Source organism: Hirundo rustica, chromosome 6 (assembly GCF_015227805.2).
Source record: "Hirundo rustica isolate bHirRus1 chromosome 6, bHirRus1.pri.v3, whole genome shotgun sequence".
NCBI classification, from domain to species: Eukaryota; Metazoa; Chordata; class Aves; order Passeriformes; family Hirundinidae; genus Hirundo; species Hirundo rustica.
In genome coordinates, this window is record NC_053455.1 from 28,800,989 (window position 1) to 28,815,974 (window position 14,986).

General features: G+C 36.6%; 1 protein-coding gene across 4 annotated transcripts in view; it reads right to left on the minus strand.

Annotated features, from left to right (window-relative positions):
* Positions 1 to 2,076: 2,076 nt before the first annotated feature.
* UBR1 (ubiquitin protein ligase E3 component n-recognin 1) overlaps positions 2,077 to 14,986 on the minus strand; it is a 58,556-nt gene continuing 45,646 nt past the window's right edge. For all 4 annotated transcript variants that reach the window (XM_040066617.2, XM_040066615.2, XM_040066616.2 and 1 more), the window contains exons 36-47: positions 14,632 to 14,687; positions 14,234 to 14,330; positions 12,956 to 13,023; positions 11,956 to 12,106; positions 11,020 to 11,107; positions 10,214 to 10,347; positions 8,904 to 9,012; positions 6,757 to 6,813; positions 6,203 to 6,280; positions 5,417 to 5,587; positions 5,122 to 5,223; positions 2,077 to 4,679 (exon numbers count right to left, since the gene is read on the minus strand). In XM_040066617.2, coding sequence (XP_039922551.1) covers positions 4,538 to 4,679; positions 5,122 to 5,223; positions 5,417 to 5,587; positions 6,203 to 6,280; positions 6,757 to 6,813; positions 8,904 to 9,012; positions 10,214 to 10,347; positions 11,020 to 11,107; positions 11,956 to 12,106; positions 12,956 to 13,023; positions 14,234 to 14,330; positions 14,632 to 14,687 — 1,253 coding nt within the window. In that variant the 3' untranslated portion in view covers positions 2,077 to 4,537. The remainder of the gene's footprint in view (positions 4,680 to 5,121; positions 5,224 to 5,416; positions 5,588 to 6,202; positions 6,281 to 6,756; positions 6,814 to 8,903; positions 9,013 to 10,213; positions 10,348 to 11,019; positions 11,108 to 11,955; positions 12,107 to 12,955; positions 13,024 to 14,233; positions 14,331 to 14,631; positions 14,688 to 14,986) is intronic.

A 14,986-nucleotide genomic window follows, 5' to 3' on the forward strand; every position in this document is an offset into this window, starting at 1 on the left:
ACAGAGATGGCATTAGTGAGCCAAGCCTTTAAGCCGAGGCATCTGCTCAGATACAGAAATAAATACGATTTGGGGGACACTTCTCATCCTATTTGTTACTAATGCCTAATCCAGCCAGAATTTATAACAATACAGCAAATTCCAGACTAAGAAACTCACCTATGCATAAAACTATGTTCTTTATCAAGTTCTTAACTTATAAAATAAACACTGTAATGCTGAGTTTCTGGTGAAGACACTATGACAGTTTCTTTAGAAATGGCATGTATAATGCTTCTCCTTTAACGCTTTCTGATTGCCACTGAAAACACTTGCTCCTATGCTGATCAGAGAGAAAAAATAGTAAGAAATATAAACATGCAGCACACTAAGGATTTTGTTAAAATGAGCATAGTTCAACCAGGAACTCTAGTACCTTGGGATGTGCATCACAATAGTTGTCCCCAAAGAGGCCAATATTACATTTCAGGCACAATGTAAGGTCCCGCAGTCTGCTGAAAAAGACTAACCACACATCTTCACAAATACAGCAAGGAGTTCAAATTATCATGAAATCCACAGCCCCCACTCTATGCTTCACAACATTTTGCTGCAGTTCATTCACTCAAGCATGAAACCTGGAAATTTCCTAAAATTAAGTCTGATGGACTGTAAGCTGTTTGACAACCTGTACTTATACAGCACAAACTATGCTCCTTTCCTTGACACTGATCTCATGAACAATAGTCAGACAGCAATAAGAAAAGTCAGGTCCCATTTTAATGTCTCATGTTTAACTCTCTACCTGGTCTCTTACTCACCATTATACAAAATCATGAATATATATATCTCACCTCTTAGAATTTCAGCTTGCTCTCCTTAAATGCAAATTTCCTTTACATTACTTCACTTTCATGTATGATTTTGACTGTACTGAATGCAACTCCAGAGAAATGTAGCTAGGATTAGAAATAACTAGATTTGAGATACATGTAAGGAAGTGGATTTTTGTTATTAGCCATCTTTTTTTTCCTTTATCAACCTTCCAATTTAACCCACCTGCAAAATACTGATAAAAACAGAAGAGATTGCGCCATAGAAACAAAACAACTTCTATTTTTGGTAAAGTATCTTTGAACACCTTATCAATAGGTTAGAAGAATCTAAGTAACAACTTAGATGTTGTTTTACGAATCTGACTAGTTGACATTGGAGATTATTTAAGGTTGTTGTCTAGAAAATAAAGTGGATTTCAACCATAATGCAAAGCATATAATAGTGAAAATATTCCTCTATATTACTTTGTACATTGAGATTTTTATTACACAAGAAATAGTGCTGTGGCTTCTTTTCTTTCTTCCCTTAATTAGTAAGATTCTTGTTCTAATTTTCTTCAGAACCTTTTTGCTACTAGACTTCAATCTATCTACTTCTACCATTTACCTTTTCAGGAATTAGTTCTTAAAAACCATTCACCAAGAATAAGCATAAAGAGCAACATCATTAACACCCAAATGGTGCCCAAAGCTTCAACAAAGCAGTGAGGACATGACGACAACCAGAAGCCTGTAACATAAAAAAGAGGAAGAAGTACTGGCCATATCTATGTAAAAGATGTCTTGACTGTTTTCTTAGGTCTATAATAAGCCACTTTTTTTGAAGTATGTATCACACAGCACACTAGACCAACACCATCAAGTTTCCCTTTCTAGAGGTTAAGCTGCTGCCAAGCAGAACAGCCAGTTCTTCGAGAAGATACAAAACCAGAAACACTCAACTAGATCAGTTTCAGGGCATGTAAATATTATATTCTGTACTTAAGATTTCTTTTAGAAATTTAGGCAGACACAGCAGGAATTTGCATCTGTAAAATACTAGGGTAAATTTCAACTGAAGTGTATCTTTACATAAGAAAAAGCATGACACTGTTCCTTACAGCATGACCAGGATACAGCCTACACTGATAACTGGTAGTTTACCAACCTTTTACCATTTACCAGCTCTTCTCCTTTAGCATACTAACAGACACCACTGTAACACCCTTGGAAAATGAACTGTGAGGTGCCAAAGTGCCTTCAAATAAAAACTGAATAATCTATGAGAAGTTACTTTATTTTCTTTTTCTTTTTAAATATACATATACAAGATATTTTATTTCAAAAGCACAAGAACATTATACAAGTTTCAAATTTACATTTTTGCAATTTAAGATACCAGTATGTGCATTATCAAATAACTTCTGTCAGCTTGGATGGAACAGAAATAAGTGGCATAAGCATCTTGCGGTCACTAATACAGATTATACTCACAGTGAACAAAACTGCATAGTAATTTATGAAATGAAAGATGACCACGCTAGTCAGTGAATGATACGGGAGCCCATTTGCTAAATTAGTATGTGCAAACATACGGAAAGATGCAGGCTTCCTCTCCCACTTCTTTAGCTGCAAAGAGACTTCCAGAGCTTTAAAGGAGCTCACCGGCTCTTACCAGCTCCTGTCCTTGAATACTACAGTTCAGACAGAAAACAAAATAAAGTGATTCTCACTGCATATTGGATAATGGAAATTTTGTATTGGTGAAGTGCAAGATAATGGAAAGTTTTTGATGACTGAATACATAAATATCAGAGGGAAACAGTAAGAGAATACAGGTTTGGTATCACTGAGGCATTTGCCCGTCTTAATTCAGTGTTTTTGTTGGTAAGCAGTGTTTTGATGACATAAAAATCACCACTGCATGCAAGTTTTCTTTACAACTGTTCTAAACTCAGTATGTATTTCAAACATGTTTTAGAGAAGACTAAAAGAATTAATGTTTGTCTTTATAGAGTTTAATATTCAGGTTTCAAATCTGACAGAACCAAAATACGGAGAATGGTCTTAATTTCAAGACACAGAACACCTGGAAAATATACCAAAACCAACTTTTTGTATCACTGGGGAAGGATTCCAGCAAAAGTTTTTAGAAAGTATTTGAAACCAGAACAATGGTTGAGATTGTTGGTATTCCATCTTTACACTAGTTATGGTGCTGTTCAGTGCACTCATAAATACATACTCAAAAAACATTTTAAAAAACCCCGGAAGAATGGTAATTAAATTAAAATCATTAATTGTGATTCTATCTCTCATGTAATTGTGGGAAAACAAAACAAAATAATACAAAACCACACTCAGACATAATTTGAAAACCCCTTGAAAGTCTTATTAAAATGGCACAAAAGAACCCAAATAGCAAAGGGGCAGGGAAATTGAGGGTAATGACAACTCCAAACTTTCACATGGAAATGGCATCTCCTGGAAGAGTTTTTACCCCTCACATTACAAACTCTCTCATGTATATTATGGCTGAAATTCAGAAAACAACAAACATTTAGAACTGAAGCTATCATTGAGAGAGAATTCAATCACAATGTGCCATTAACTACTGAAGGGTAAAGAGACAGACTTAGCCACCTCTTCTTCCCTTTTCTGCTCTAACTGGCATTGAACCACTGAACATGCCTCTCAAAACACACCATTTCATTTATGCAGACTCCAAAACATGCTCCAAACAATAGTGACAGAGGATGATGAGTGGAAAATCCTTCAGATACGGGCAAACTTCTGATTCAAAAACTTGCTGCTCTTGGGCCTTGATTTTAGTCCAGTGAGAGCTTTGAAGGCCATTTACTTTACGGAGGTCTCTGGCTCATGTACAGCTTATAGGGCTACACTACACCTACCTACCTGCATTATTTTCACTTTTGATTCCTGGGGAAGGTTTCAGATGAAAAACTGTTCAGGAAGTAAAACTAACCACAACCTAGGCAAATGGTGAAGCCCCAGACCTCTTATGGTACACATTAATGGAGGATAAATTCATTACATAAAGTGCAGTTCTGGCAATGCAAAAAGCACAGACTTAATTTTTTGATGCAACAACCAAGATGGTAATCCCCCCATGCACTTTCTATCCCACACATCTCATTTAAAGAATTCATCAATGAAAATCATTGAAATAAATCTTCATTAAATCCCAAGGTATATCTGAATGCAAGCTTTTTCTGTAAAACTTATTCTTTATTGTACCTGTCGCTGCAGGTGTCTAAAGACCTGGCACCACTTCCACTCCAACATTATCTCCATCTATTTAAAGCTTCACTAAGCTTGGGAAAAGACCCAGGAAGAAAGCAAAAGAGGCTTTTCCTTGGCAACACCATTTAGATATGTTCTCAAGGCATGGAAGAGACAAATGTGGTGTGTGCTCTGAAACACAGCATTTGGGAACTGTCCTCATGAAGACGTGAAACAATTCAAACTTCTGAAAAAATTGGAAAGATTTCTGGTTCAGTAATAATTCTAGAATGTGGTTTTCCCTTTTTCTGGAAAGAAAAAAAAGGAAAATATATGATATGAGTTTCTGTTTTAATGCATCAGTGATACATCCAACCTAGCGAATGCACCAATTAACTGTCTGAACTACAGAAACCACTTGAGTAGATTTTTTTTTGCCACCCTCCTTTCCTTTTCCAAAGCACTGCCACAGGTAAGAGTCTTCACTAAAATCAAGAGACTCAGAGCAGTTGCCAGTTGAATCCGAAGAAGATCTGATTCGTTTCTTGGCTTCTGGCAATCTCTTCTATGATGCAGTGCTGCTGCCACAGCAGATGGAGCTTCCGGTAACGCTCCTGACATAAGTGCAGGGGATTGCCTCTTCTTCAGAGGGGAAGAGAGAATAACCAGTTAGCATATCAGAAAAGCAACAGATAAACTGCCCAATTAATAGGCTAACATTAACACTAGACTAATTAAATACTAATTAAATCCCAACAAGTCTATTGGAAATGTAAAAATATCTCTACTTGTGACAAGCAATGACTGCCATTTCTGTGATGACACTTCAGCAGTGGCAGTTCTCACGTTTCTGATGAAATGCATACAAAGCATTCTTGAGAAAAGAAAGTTTAACAGCACCAAAATGTGTCTTTTCTCATTATAAACTACGCACTCCTGACAGGAAATTGCCAGCAGTTCCCCAGGCCAAGACACACATTACACACAGTGCTGTACACACTAGCCAGAAGAATGTATTTTCCAGTGAGTATGGGAAAGAAAGAGATATAAAAATGGAAAGGTAGGAAGTCAAGGATTTACTTACTTTAGACCTGGATCTGTTTCTCCATATTCATCCAAATAGGGTGCAGGATATAAGCAGCCCCTGGTTTTACCTTCAATGAGGACAACTTTGCATTCCCTGATTCTTAAAGAAAAGAATAGCTACATTTAAAACACAACTCCAAGCAGGCTCCTCCCTTTTTGGTGAGCTATAATTTATGTCAAAGTAGTGCTTCTTTATCTCAGACCAAAAGAATCAAATGCTTCGACAATATTGTGAATTCTGTCTTTCTAATATTCCCCTTTATTCTTCAACACATTGAATTCTGGCTACTTACTTGAGAAACATGCAGACTCCAGCTCCACACTGAAGAGCATGAGAAGTACAGGCTCCCAGCTCCTCCCCATTCACTAGTTCCTGACAGCAAGTGTTCTGGGAACACAACATTGCCCCACAGAATAAACACAATACAGGGTGTTTTTGTTCATCATCAGAAGACCGTGGGCATCTAGAAGAAGTGTAACCAAATGTCAACTAAGGTTAATGTTCCTTAAAAAAAAACCCAGAAGACCTAGCCAATCAATTAAAAACCCCAAATTACAATCAAACAAAACCTAAGACATACTATGTCTCAATCATTTCACGTATCTGCCTCCTTATGTTGTATTTTCACACTGCTTGAAATGTTTTATCTGCAAGATATGTGCTTTGAGTAGGAGGCTGAAGTAGACCATCAACAGAAGTCCCTTCTGACCTCAATTATCCTATGATTCACTCTTCTTGGCATAAAACAGTGCCATCATCTGGGCTTCTTGTGTCCAGTGCAAAAATAATTTTCAGGCTTATGGCCAAACCAAATGCACATGGCACAGGAGAAAGCAGACTAAGCAATAAAAATTTTATATGCTGTCTGATCAAACACAAGTGGCTTCATTTAGCAAGCTGTTGTGTTTCACATTTAAAATGGACAGGTGCTATTATTGGCCAGTATAACCACAATAATGCCTTCACTTCAAAATAATTTCTGCATTCTTTCAACACCAGTTACGGTAAGTGAAAGAATATAAAATTCACTAGAAGTGACAAAACACCTAACAACACAACTAAATATGCCACATCTTACTTAAACTGAGAGGCTTGGTTCAGAAGGCAACTGTAGTCTTCAGGAAGCTCTATTAAATGATTTCTTTTCCTAGGATACCTAGGTAAGTGGAATAGAATTATTATGAGAATAATAAAGATCAAAGTAAACAATGGAATAAATAAACACAAATCCCTGTTAAGCTTTTGGTCATTTCTGCAAAAGTCCACAACTGTAGAGCAATTCTTCAGTCCTGGGATCCCAAATGAGATGCTCCACATGGGAGCTTCAACATTTCTATATTCCAGCAAAGGTGTTGAACTTAAATTTCACATACAACCTACATGTATTAGGACATTTCAGATATTTCAGTTAGCTTTTGCTCTTTCCTAGAGCAGGACAGATTACTTGTCAAACAACCTCAATGAAGAGTCACTGTATGAGGAATAATAAAAAAGACATTTGAAGATAAATTTACTTCTAGTAGTAGAGTAGAAGGAATAAAATACAAAGTCTCTAACTTGCCCACAACAAGCACTTCATTCTTTCAAGTGTTTTAAGTCAAAAACAGAAGAAAACAACAATAAGCAGCTTACCTTATTGCAATGCTTTTCCCTTTCAAACAACTCAACACCACTGGATCAGTACACCACCTATTTCAAAAAAACATTTGCAGATGACAGCATTTAAAAAAATATACAATTAGGTTCATTAAATGAAACTAGTAAGTGATAAGCAAACACAAAACACTGATAAAGGCATTGACAGTTCTACCTAAAACTTTGCAAGGAAAAAAAAGGGGTGCTTTTTAATAGTTTTCTTCAGGAGACTGTTTTAAGTTTGAATGCAGGAGGAAACACCTACATGAAAAAACACTTACATTAACATAATGCACATGAAAACACAAGATTTACACAGTTAAAAAATCCAAGCAGTCTTGAGACATAGTCAGTTTCTCAAAGTGGGCTACAATACACAGCACCTTTTGAAATACATGTGCTACAAGACACAGCATAAATAAATATTGTACTTTCTCAAAGAAAAACTTGCTGGCTTTATTATATAATCATTACCTAATGGTTATTTTACAGTGGTTTATTGCATGAGGTGTGCTTGCTTAGAATGGCCAAACACATCTATCAAAACAGTGGCAGATATTGGCCAGTTACTGAACAGAGGAACCGGTATGTTTAAGACGTCTTTTAAGTTATTTCTAAAAAAAAAAAAAAAAAAAAGGGGGAAGAGAGAAAGAACGGCAGCAGATGGTCAATCTAGCATGCTTCATTTAACACATTTCTCAACAATCATCAAATTTAGTCTCCTGAAATAAGATTCTGTGAAAAAACATATGGGAACCTGCATGATGATTTGGCAACTGTCACGTTAAATATGTAGCCTCCTACTTGAAACCTCTTTTTCTGACTGGGAGCACTGTAACTCTTTGTTAATCCTGCTTCTAGTGATCTTTCCCAATGTTCACAAGCAACATCTTCATCATTCTCTTAGAAGCACTTCTAGGTCTTTAAGCAAACATGTAGGGAAGAAGACAAACTTATTTAACAGTTTACTTGCAAAAATTAATCTATTAATTTATAAGTAACAATATATGCTACAAATGGAACTGATGATAATAAAACTGTATGTAGGGAACTGTTTAGATCAGCTACATGGACTGTTAGAAATCAACAGTTCAAAATGTCCCAAAATTGAGGAAATCTAGACAACAAAGGTTAAGACAACTAAAGTTTAAAAAACCCAGCCAAACAACAATGCAATAAAAGCTAATGTGAGTCAAAGAATTCCACCAAGAACCAGGAATAATCGTTACTGCCACCAGGTGCTTAAATGGTCACATTAAATACAGAGACATTCTCCAACATAATATAGCTAAGTTATTCTTCATTGGAGACGCGAGATGGTGTGTCTGTTTATTTAATTTGAGGTTTTGAATGCAGAATTTAACCAATTCTTTCTTTACTGCTAAAGAAAAAATGCTTTCTTTACTACTATTTTCACCAACTGAAAGAGAATGAATTTAGGTTAGAAATTAGGAGGAAATTCTTTCCTTTGAGGGTGGTTAAGATACTGGAATAGACTGCCCAAAGAAGTTGTGGATGCCCCAACTCTGGAAGCGTTGAAGGTCAGGCTGAGTAAGACTTGGAGCAGCCTGGTTTAGAGGAAGGTCTCCCTGCAGGGAGGTTGGACCCAGATGATCTTTTAAGGACCCAACCCTCTAACATTCTATGATTCCATGATTGCATGGCAGTGTATGTAATGCTCAAACTGCAACTATTAACCATTAAGCCAATTTCAATATCCACCAGTGTATTTTGCAAATGCTGAGAAGAAATAATCCACAGCCTCACCCTGCCAGCTATGTGATTTTCTCCATTCTCATTTTATAGCTTGTGTAATCAGCACTCACTTTTGCTGCAGACAGATTTAAAATGGGCAAATGAGCATGGACTGGCATATCAAACAAGTCTGTATGGTTTCATATAGGTCTACAAGCACTAGTCTCTTAAACTATAATTATTTAATATTAGAAATATCATAACATAGAGAGTGCTTTATGTTTTGAAATGCTTTAAGACATTCAGCGTACCTGTGCAAAATGTTTAGAACTTCAGTATTAATTTGAGCTCAGTCATTTGCTATCAATTTTGATACAGAATTCCCACAGGGCCACCACAACAGAAAAACATGGGGTACATGGGGAGTACTGACCAGTCCCAGTTCGTACCTTTGAAGCAGTGGATTTACTGCGTCCCGATAGTCATGGAAGAGCAGGAACAAATTTGTAGGTAAAGAGAGGTAACTACAAAGTGCCTTGAATTGACCTTCTTCAGAAACTGCAGAAGACACAAACTGTTTCAGTGTTTCAGCACTGCTGAATAAATCAGTCAAAACTAGAAATCTCCCGATCCCTGTTCCATTGAACAGTCTGTATCCTACAGCGTCAGCACAGATCCTACATAGTACAATTGAGATTATTCTGACAGCTTAAGCAGAGCTATAATAATTTGGATTAGCTGAGGATCTGTTTAAACAAATTTGATATATATTATTATTTTTAATGCATAAGTTACTGTCAAAACAGAATCCCTTGCTTAAATTACTGCACAATAACTAACACAAGTGCAGTAGATTTCTGTACTTGCATTTTAGTTTTTCACTACTCTCATGATAGTCCTCAATGATATTAAATTTTGCTGTAATCAAGCCAGTGCTAACATTACATAAAACTGGGGCAATTTTATAGTTTGCTGGGTGGTCATTTATTGTCTCTGCTAAAGAAAATTACATTGTTGGTTGACCAGAAAGACTCTTCCCTTCAGGATCAAAGATCCAGACTCCTGGTAAGGATAACAGCATATCGCAATGTGCACAGATTTTGACTTGTATATCATAATAGAATTCAAACTTAGTCAACAGTTTTATTTATATAAATTTTGTATTTTTGTTGCTATATATTATGCATGTTATATTTTGTCTCAGTTATTAATAAAAACCATTGTCCTTCTTTTCAAATAGTTGATGATTCTGTGTTTCACTGCATTTTGACACATGATGAAATATTTATTTTTGGGGTTAGTATCAGTAAGGCATTAGGATCCTTCAAGGAAGAGGCTTAAGTTTTTTAATGTGCTTTGTATCTATTTGGCTTTGTTTTCCTCAATCCCTGTATCTTTAGCATTTACCAACATTAGCACTACACAAAACCACTGAGTTTTTAAAATATATTCCAGGTAATTTCTCAGGTGATGTAACCTAAATTCCTGAAATTATCCTTAAACCACAGAATCGTTATCAAGTACTTACTACCAATACGTCACTGATAATTCACATATTGGCATATACTCAGAAGTGACGTCCCTCTATGCAAAGAAGGCCAAGACAACAGCTTCACATTCCCATCCCTTCCTTCACAGATTAGTAATTCCTTTACTTTCCAAGTCTTACTTTCATGTATTGCCTACTGTTAAGTTACTGTGAACATTTAAAAATTCTTTCAAGACAAAGAAGGTCATACATTAGTTTTTTCATGTTTACCTTGTAGTAGTTCCTCAGGTGGAGAAACTCCCAGCAAATAATGAAAAAATAAAGCAGCACAACGAAGGTAAGGCATGATGCCTTTTTTAACACAATCCCACACAAGCCAGCCTGGAATATCCTGACTAAAACAACTGTAAAACACAAATGAGAAATAGCTGCAGTAGTTCATAGTGCAAATCATTCTAGCACTATCACATTTTGGCTAGCAGTGGTAGAATGCTAGCTATGTAGAAGCAATCCCCAAGTACCCCAAATTTGGTGAAACACAGCCACCAGGACTTAACCTCCAACTTCCCCTTTGCCCAAGGAATGAGTACTGAGTTCATGAACTACACTTGTATTAAATCTTCAAATTAGACAGCTGTAGCTGTCAGAAGAGTCTGAAAAACGGGCACCAACATTCAAATAAGCAACAATGTTCAGCTTTACACTTATCCCCCGTTTATAGTAGGACCATTTCCTTCTCTCTGGATTCCATTTATAACACAAGAGATCTAAACCACAGTAATCCAAACAAAGAAAAAAAGAATACTGCAGTTGGACTTGATTCTCTCCACAATGGATATTTTTACATCCTCAGGCTAGTGATTTACTCTGCTGTTCACAAAAAGTAGCCACTTTAACTAAAAGCATTTCTTTCACCAGCTTCAGTGTTCAGGAGCATGGGAAGAAAGCACAAGGCACTGTGCTTACTCCCCACACAAAATGAGTGATTTTTTCCTATCTTCTGTGCTGTCCTGGCCAATCCTGTGGATTGCTGTCTCTCCAGGAAAATGTAACGCTACAGTTGAACTGCTACTTACCCACTGGTGTGCTGGCAAAGCTCTCTACAGAAAGACTGTGCAGACTGTGCCTCCTCACCATTGTCAGAAGAGTGAGCAGCAGGGGATTCTGCACACAAAAAGATGAATCCACTGTCAATGCACTCCACCCTGACACATTTCTCTTTTACAAATATGAAAACCTTTTTTATTATTATTCAACTGCACTACAGAATTAATTCCACTTTAATTTGCTTAATTCTTTTTTATTTGCTGTTTTCTGTCTTAAAAATGTTCTCCTAAAACTAAATGCTGTAAGGAAGAATCAGGACTATTCCCTCATTGCTTATCCTCATGCAAAAACTGCTTCCTTCCCTTGAACTTTTGAAGATGCCCTACATAGCTTAAGCTACAGGAATTTTTTAAAACGTCTAGATTTTTTTTTAGTTCCTATCATACTGAAGAAAAAAAAAAGTACTAGCTAGAAAGTCTACAGGCTACTCGTAATTTTTAACAATGTTATGAAATAGAGAGAAAAATTTAATTCTCTCTTATCAGTTTACAGGATTCTGTAGTTTGGATCTGGGTATTTACTAAGTTGAAGGGTAAAGAAAATTTTATTTCTCAAATCCATATTGATTATCAATGGGCAGCTCAGTGATGCTAGCAGAGCTTTGATTCTCCTGCAAGGAGTGAAGAAGGGACAGTTACCCCCCTGAAATGACTGACCGGAGCAAGTACTGGTACATCAATAACTATTTTGTTTCCTTAGCCTAAGCACACAGAAGTGATATAATAAAATGCTCTGAACTTGATGTAGCACTAATTAACTTTCATCAGAAAACAGTTATTACTATCTAAACCTAAGAGTCACTTACTATGAGTATGTTTATACCTGGAAGACACTAATGGTATCAATCCATTATTTTTAAGAAACTGCAAAAATGCCAGAAAAATGCAGTACAAATACACATTTACCTGTTGCTGAAGAGATGATGATTTGCATGATGTGCGCCAGTGTTGTCAGATGGAAGAGGTAGAGGTGGTTATAGGCTGAACTAACTGATGAAGGTTGCAAGTCTACAGCATCTTCCCAGTATAAAGACGGAAAGGATAACACAGTTCCCACCTACAGTGAAAAGGAAGAGGCAAATATTAAAGTGTCAAAAATTTGGTAATAGATACAAGGATGGCAATTATACTCTTATGACACGTTCGTATTTTTTCTGTAGTTTGAGTAAGTTAATCTACCTTGCTGGTTTTAATTCAAAGTCTAGCAAAAAACTCACTGGAAAGTATTAACCATTTGTGCACTAGGGCATGTAGGAAACTCAGACAGAGTTGCATGGTAATTGCCACTTTAGAGATATACCATGCCAGTTCCTAAAAAGCTTAATTTCTGTTCTTTTGAGACAGGACAAAGTACACTGAAAAAAGTGGGAAATGAGACCAAGCATTACACAAAAGAGCAGCCAGGGCAAAACAGATTTTATTTGGTGAGTTTGGTTTTGCTGGATGTTTTCTGCTTGCTTGGGTTTTTTTTTTAAAGCAACAAAATTCTGTAATACAGATTTGTATTAAGGACAGGAAAGAGGCTAAGGGAAATACAGAAGGTAATGAGAGCCAAATATGAAGGAATCAGAAGGTGTGAGATACTGACTGAGATGAAGGGAAAGTGGGGGAAAGAAACTGAGCACATTCCTTAAATTTATTTTTTTATGCTTAGTAACAATGGAAGTGGTAAAAAGAAGATTTAGACTTCAAGAATGAAATTTAATAATAACAAGACAACAAAGACTTGGAAGATAGCAGAACTAAAAGTAAGCACATATAGAAGTCATATGTAATCATTTGATTGTTGCTCATGTATAATCATTTGACTCGTGCAAGGGAACAGATACTATTTACAGAGTACAGTATACAAAAATTTATGCTCAAAAGAAAGTATTAGTACGAAGAATAAAATGAACCTTCTTACCAAAATGTGGAACATATCTACTTCTAAGAGTGATGGAGTGTCCTCTCCTCTAAAGTTTGGTAGGAGAACTACAAAAGAAAAGCATCAGTTATATGTTTAGTATGTATTTTATGTATTTTCTTCTTTAGGATTGAACTGTAGTATCAGAATCTGATTTTAGAGCCTCTATCATTTCTGTGTTTTCATCAAACAAAGGTCCAAATTTCTACAGTAAGGATCTATTTAACTAACTGCTTACCACTGATTTAACTGACTGTGCATGTTTAGCGATTTCCACACACCCTAACAGCTGACAACCTTAGTTAACATATCTTAAAAATTCTGAGACCTTTACTTCTCCAGCTCTAATAAATCACACACAGTGTTAAGGGTGAAGGTCCTCAGGCACCTCAACACTAGATGCCTCACCACCTCACCCCATACAAAAGCCTAAAAACCACACCTAAGAGCCTGATCTAACAGAAAGCAAATCTGAGAGCGGGATTCACAAAGGCCACCATACTAACCCAATCAATATGAAACACAGGGAAAGCTACATGCCTCAAACTAGCTTTCCCCCAGACTGAAATATCTTAAGCTAGGCTTCAAGCAGCCTTTTGAAAGTACTGAAAATCACAGAATTATAGAATGGTTTGCATTGAAAGGGAACTTAAAGATCATCCAGTTCCAACTCCCCTGCCAAAGGCAGGAATGTAACTCACTACATCAGGTTGCTCACAGCTCCATCCAATCTGTTCTTTAACACCTCCAGGGATGGGGCAACCACAACTTCTTCGAGCAGCCTGTTCCAGTGCCTCACCACCCTCACAGAATTTCTGTCTAACAGTTAATCCAAACCTAGCCTTTTTTCAGTTTAAAACCATTCCCCTTTGTCCTGCCCCAATCCATTCTCTATAAAAAGCCCTTCTCCCTCCTTTTTATAAGCCCTCCTAAGATACTGGAAGGCTGCAATGAAGCCTCCCCAGAGCCTTCTCTTCTCCATGCTGAGAAGATGAGGTCTCACAATTAAGAAATACCTATTTCGTAGATTTATTTACCTGTTTAGAAGAGAATCTGAGTAATTCTGAACACTGCCAGAAACAGCTGGTACCCATCTGTTTCAGGCCTGCGTATCTGTAGGTCTGGGTAATCTGGGGTGAGTTCAGTCTACTCCCCTTGATTTCAGGCAAATGAAGCGAGCACTGTTGATCCTTGTTTCTGTGCTGTGTTAACCTGTGTGCCACTTTGGCACAGAAACTTCAGCAACACAGAAGGTAGTAAATAAAAGGAATACAGTACCTCCTAGAAGACGAAGCAGATGTTTCTGAATCAGGACCTGTGGGGATGTTGTTCTCTGAGCAGCTGCAAACTGCACTAATGCTTTAAGGCCGCTGTGCTAGAGCGCAAGAGAAAATGGTTGAACGGGAAAAAAGGCTAAATATAATAGTGGTATAGAACTCTAAGAACATACCTACTTCTACATAAAGACATTTATAAATTAATTTAATATGAACATCCATATATAAGCAGACATTATTCTCTCAAAGTGCTCTTTATGCTATGAATCCAAACATTGAGAGATATCCCTCAACAGAGAATGATCTTGATGTTAGCAGTTTTGACAGGTTTATAGGCGCATGTATATTATAAATAAACTTTTTTGTTTAAAATATATTGCACATCTTACTCATCCATACCTGTCTATTTTGTAGAGATCCAAATAAAGGCTTGCCCTCTGTTTCCAAGAGGTTTTCTTGAAATTAAACAGAAAAAATAAGTTTTCTTCTACACAACCAAATATTTATTTATTCTTAGCATATACACTCCATTTAAAGCTCAGCTTACAATAAGAGAATTCTCTTAAAAAAAAAGTCTTAAATGGCACTGATTATTTCCAAGACAAATTATTGAAGTAAGCTTTTTTAAAATTTTCTGTTTTCAGACCTTGCTACCTAAGGATTTATAGGAATGCTGCTTCATATAAATGATGATAAAACATTCATTCTATAGATTCAGATTTATTTTCAGTTACCCTTATGCAATGCTCAAAAC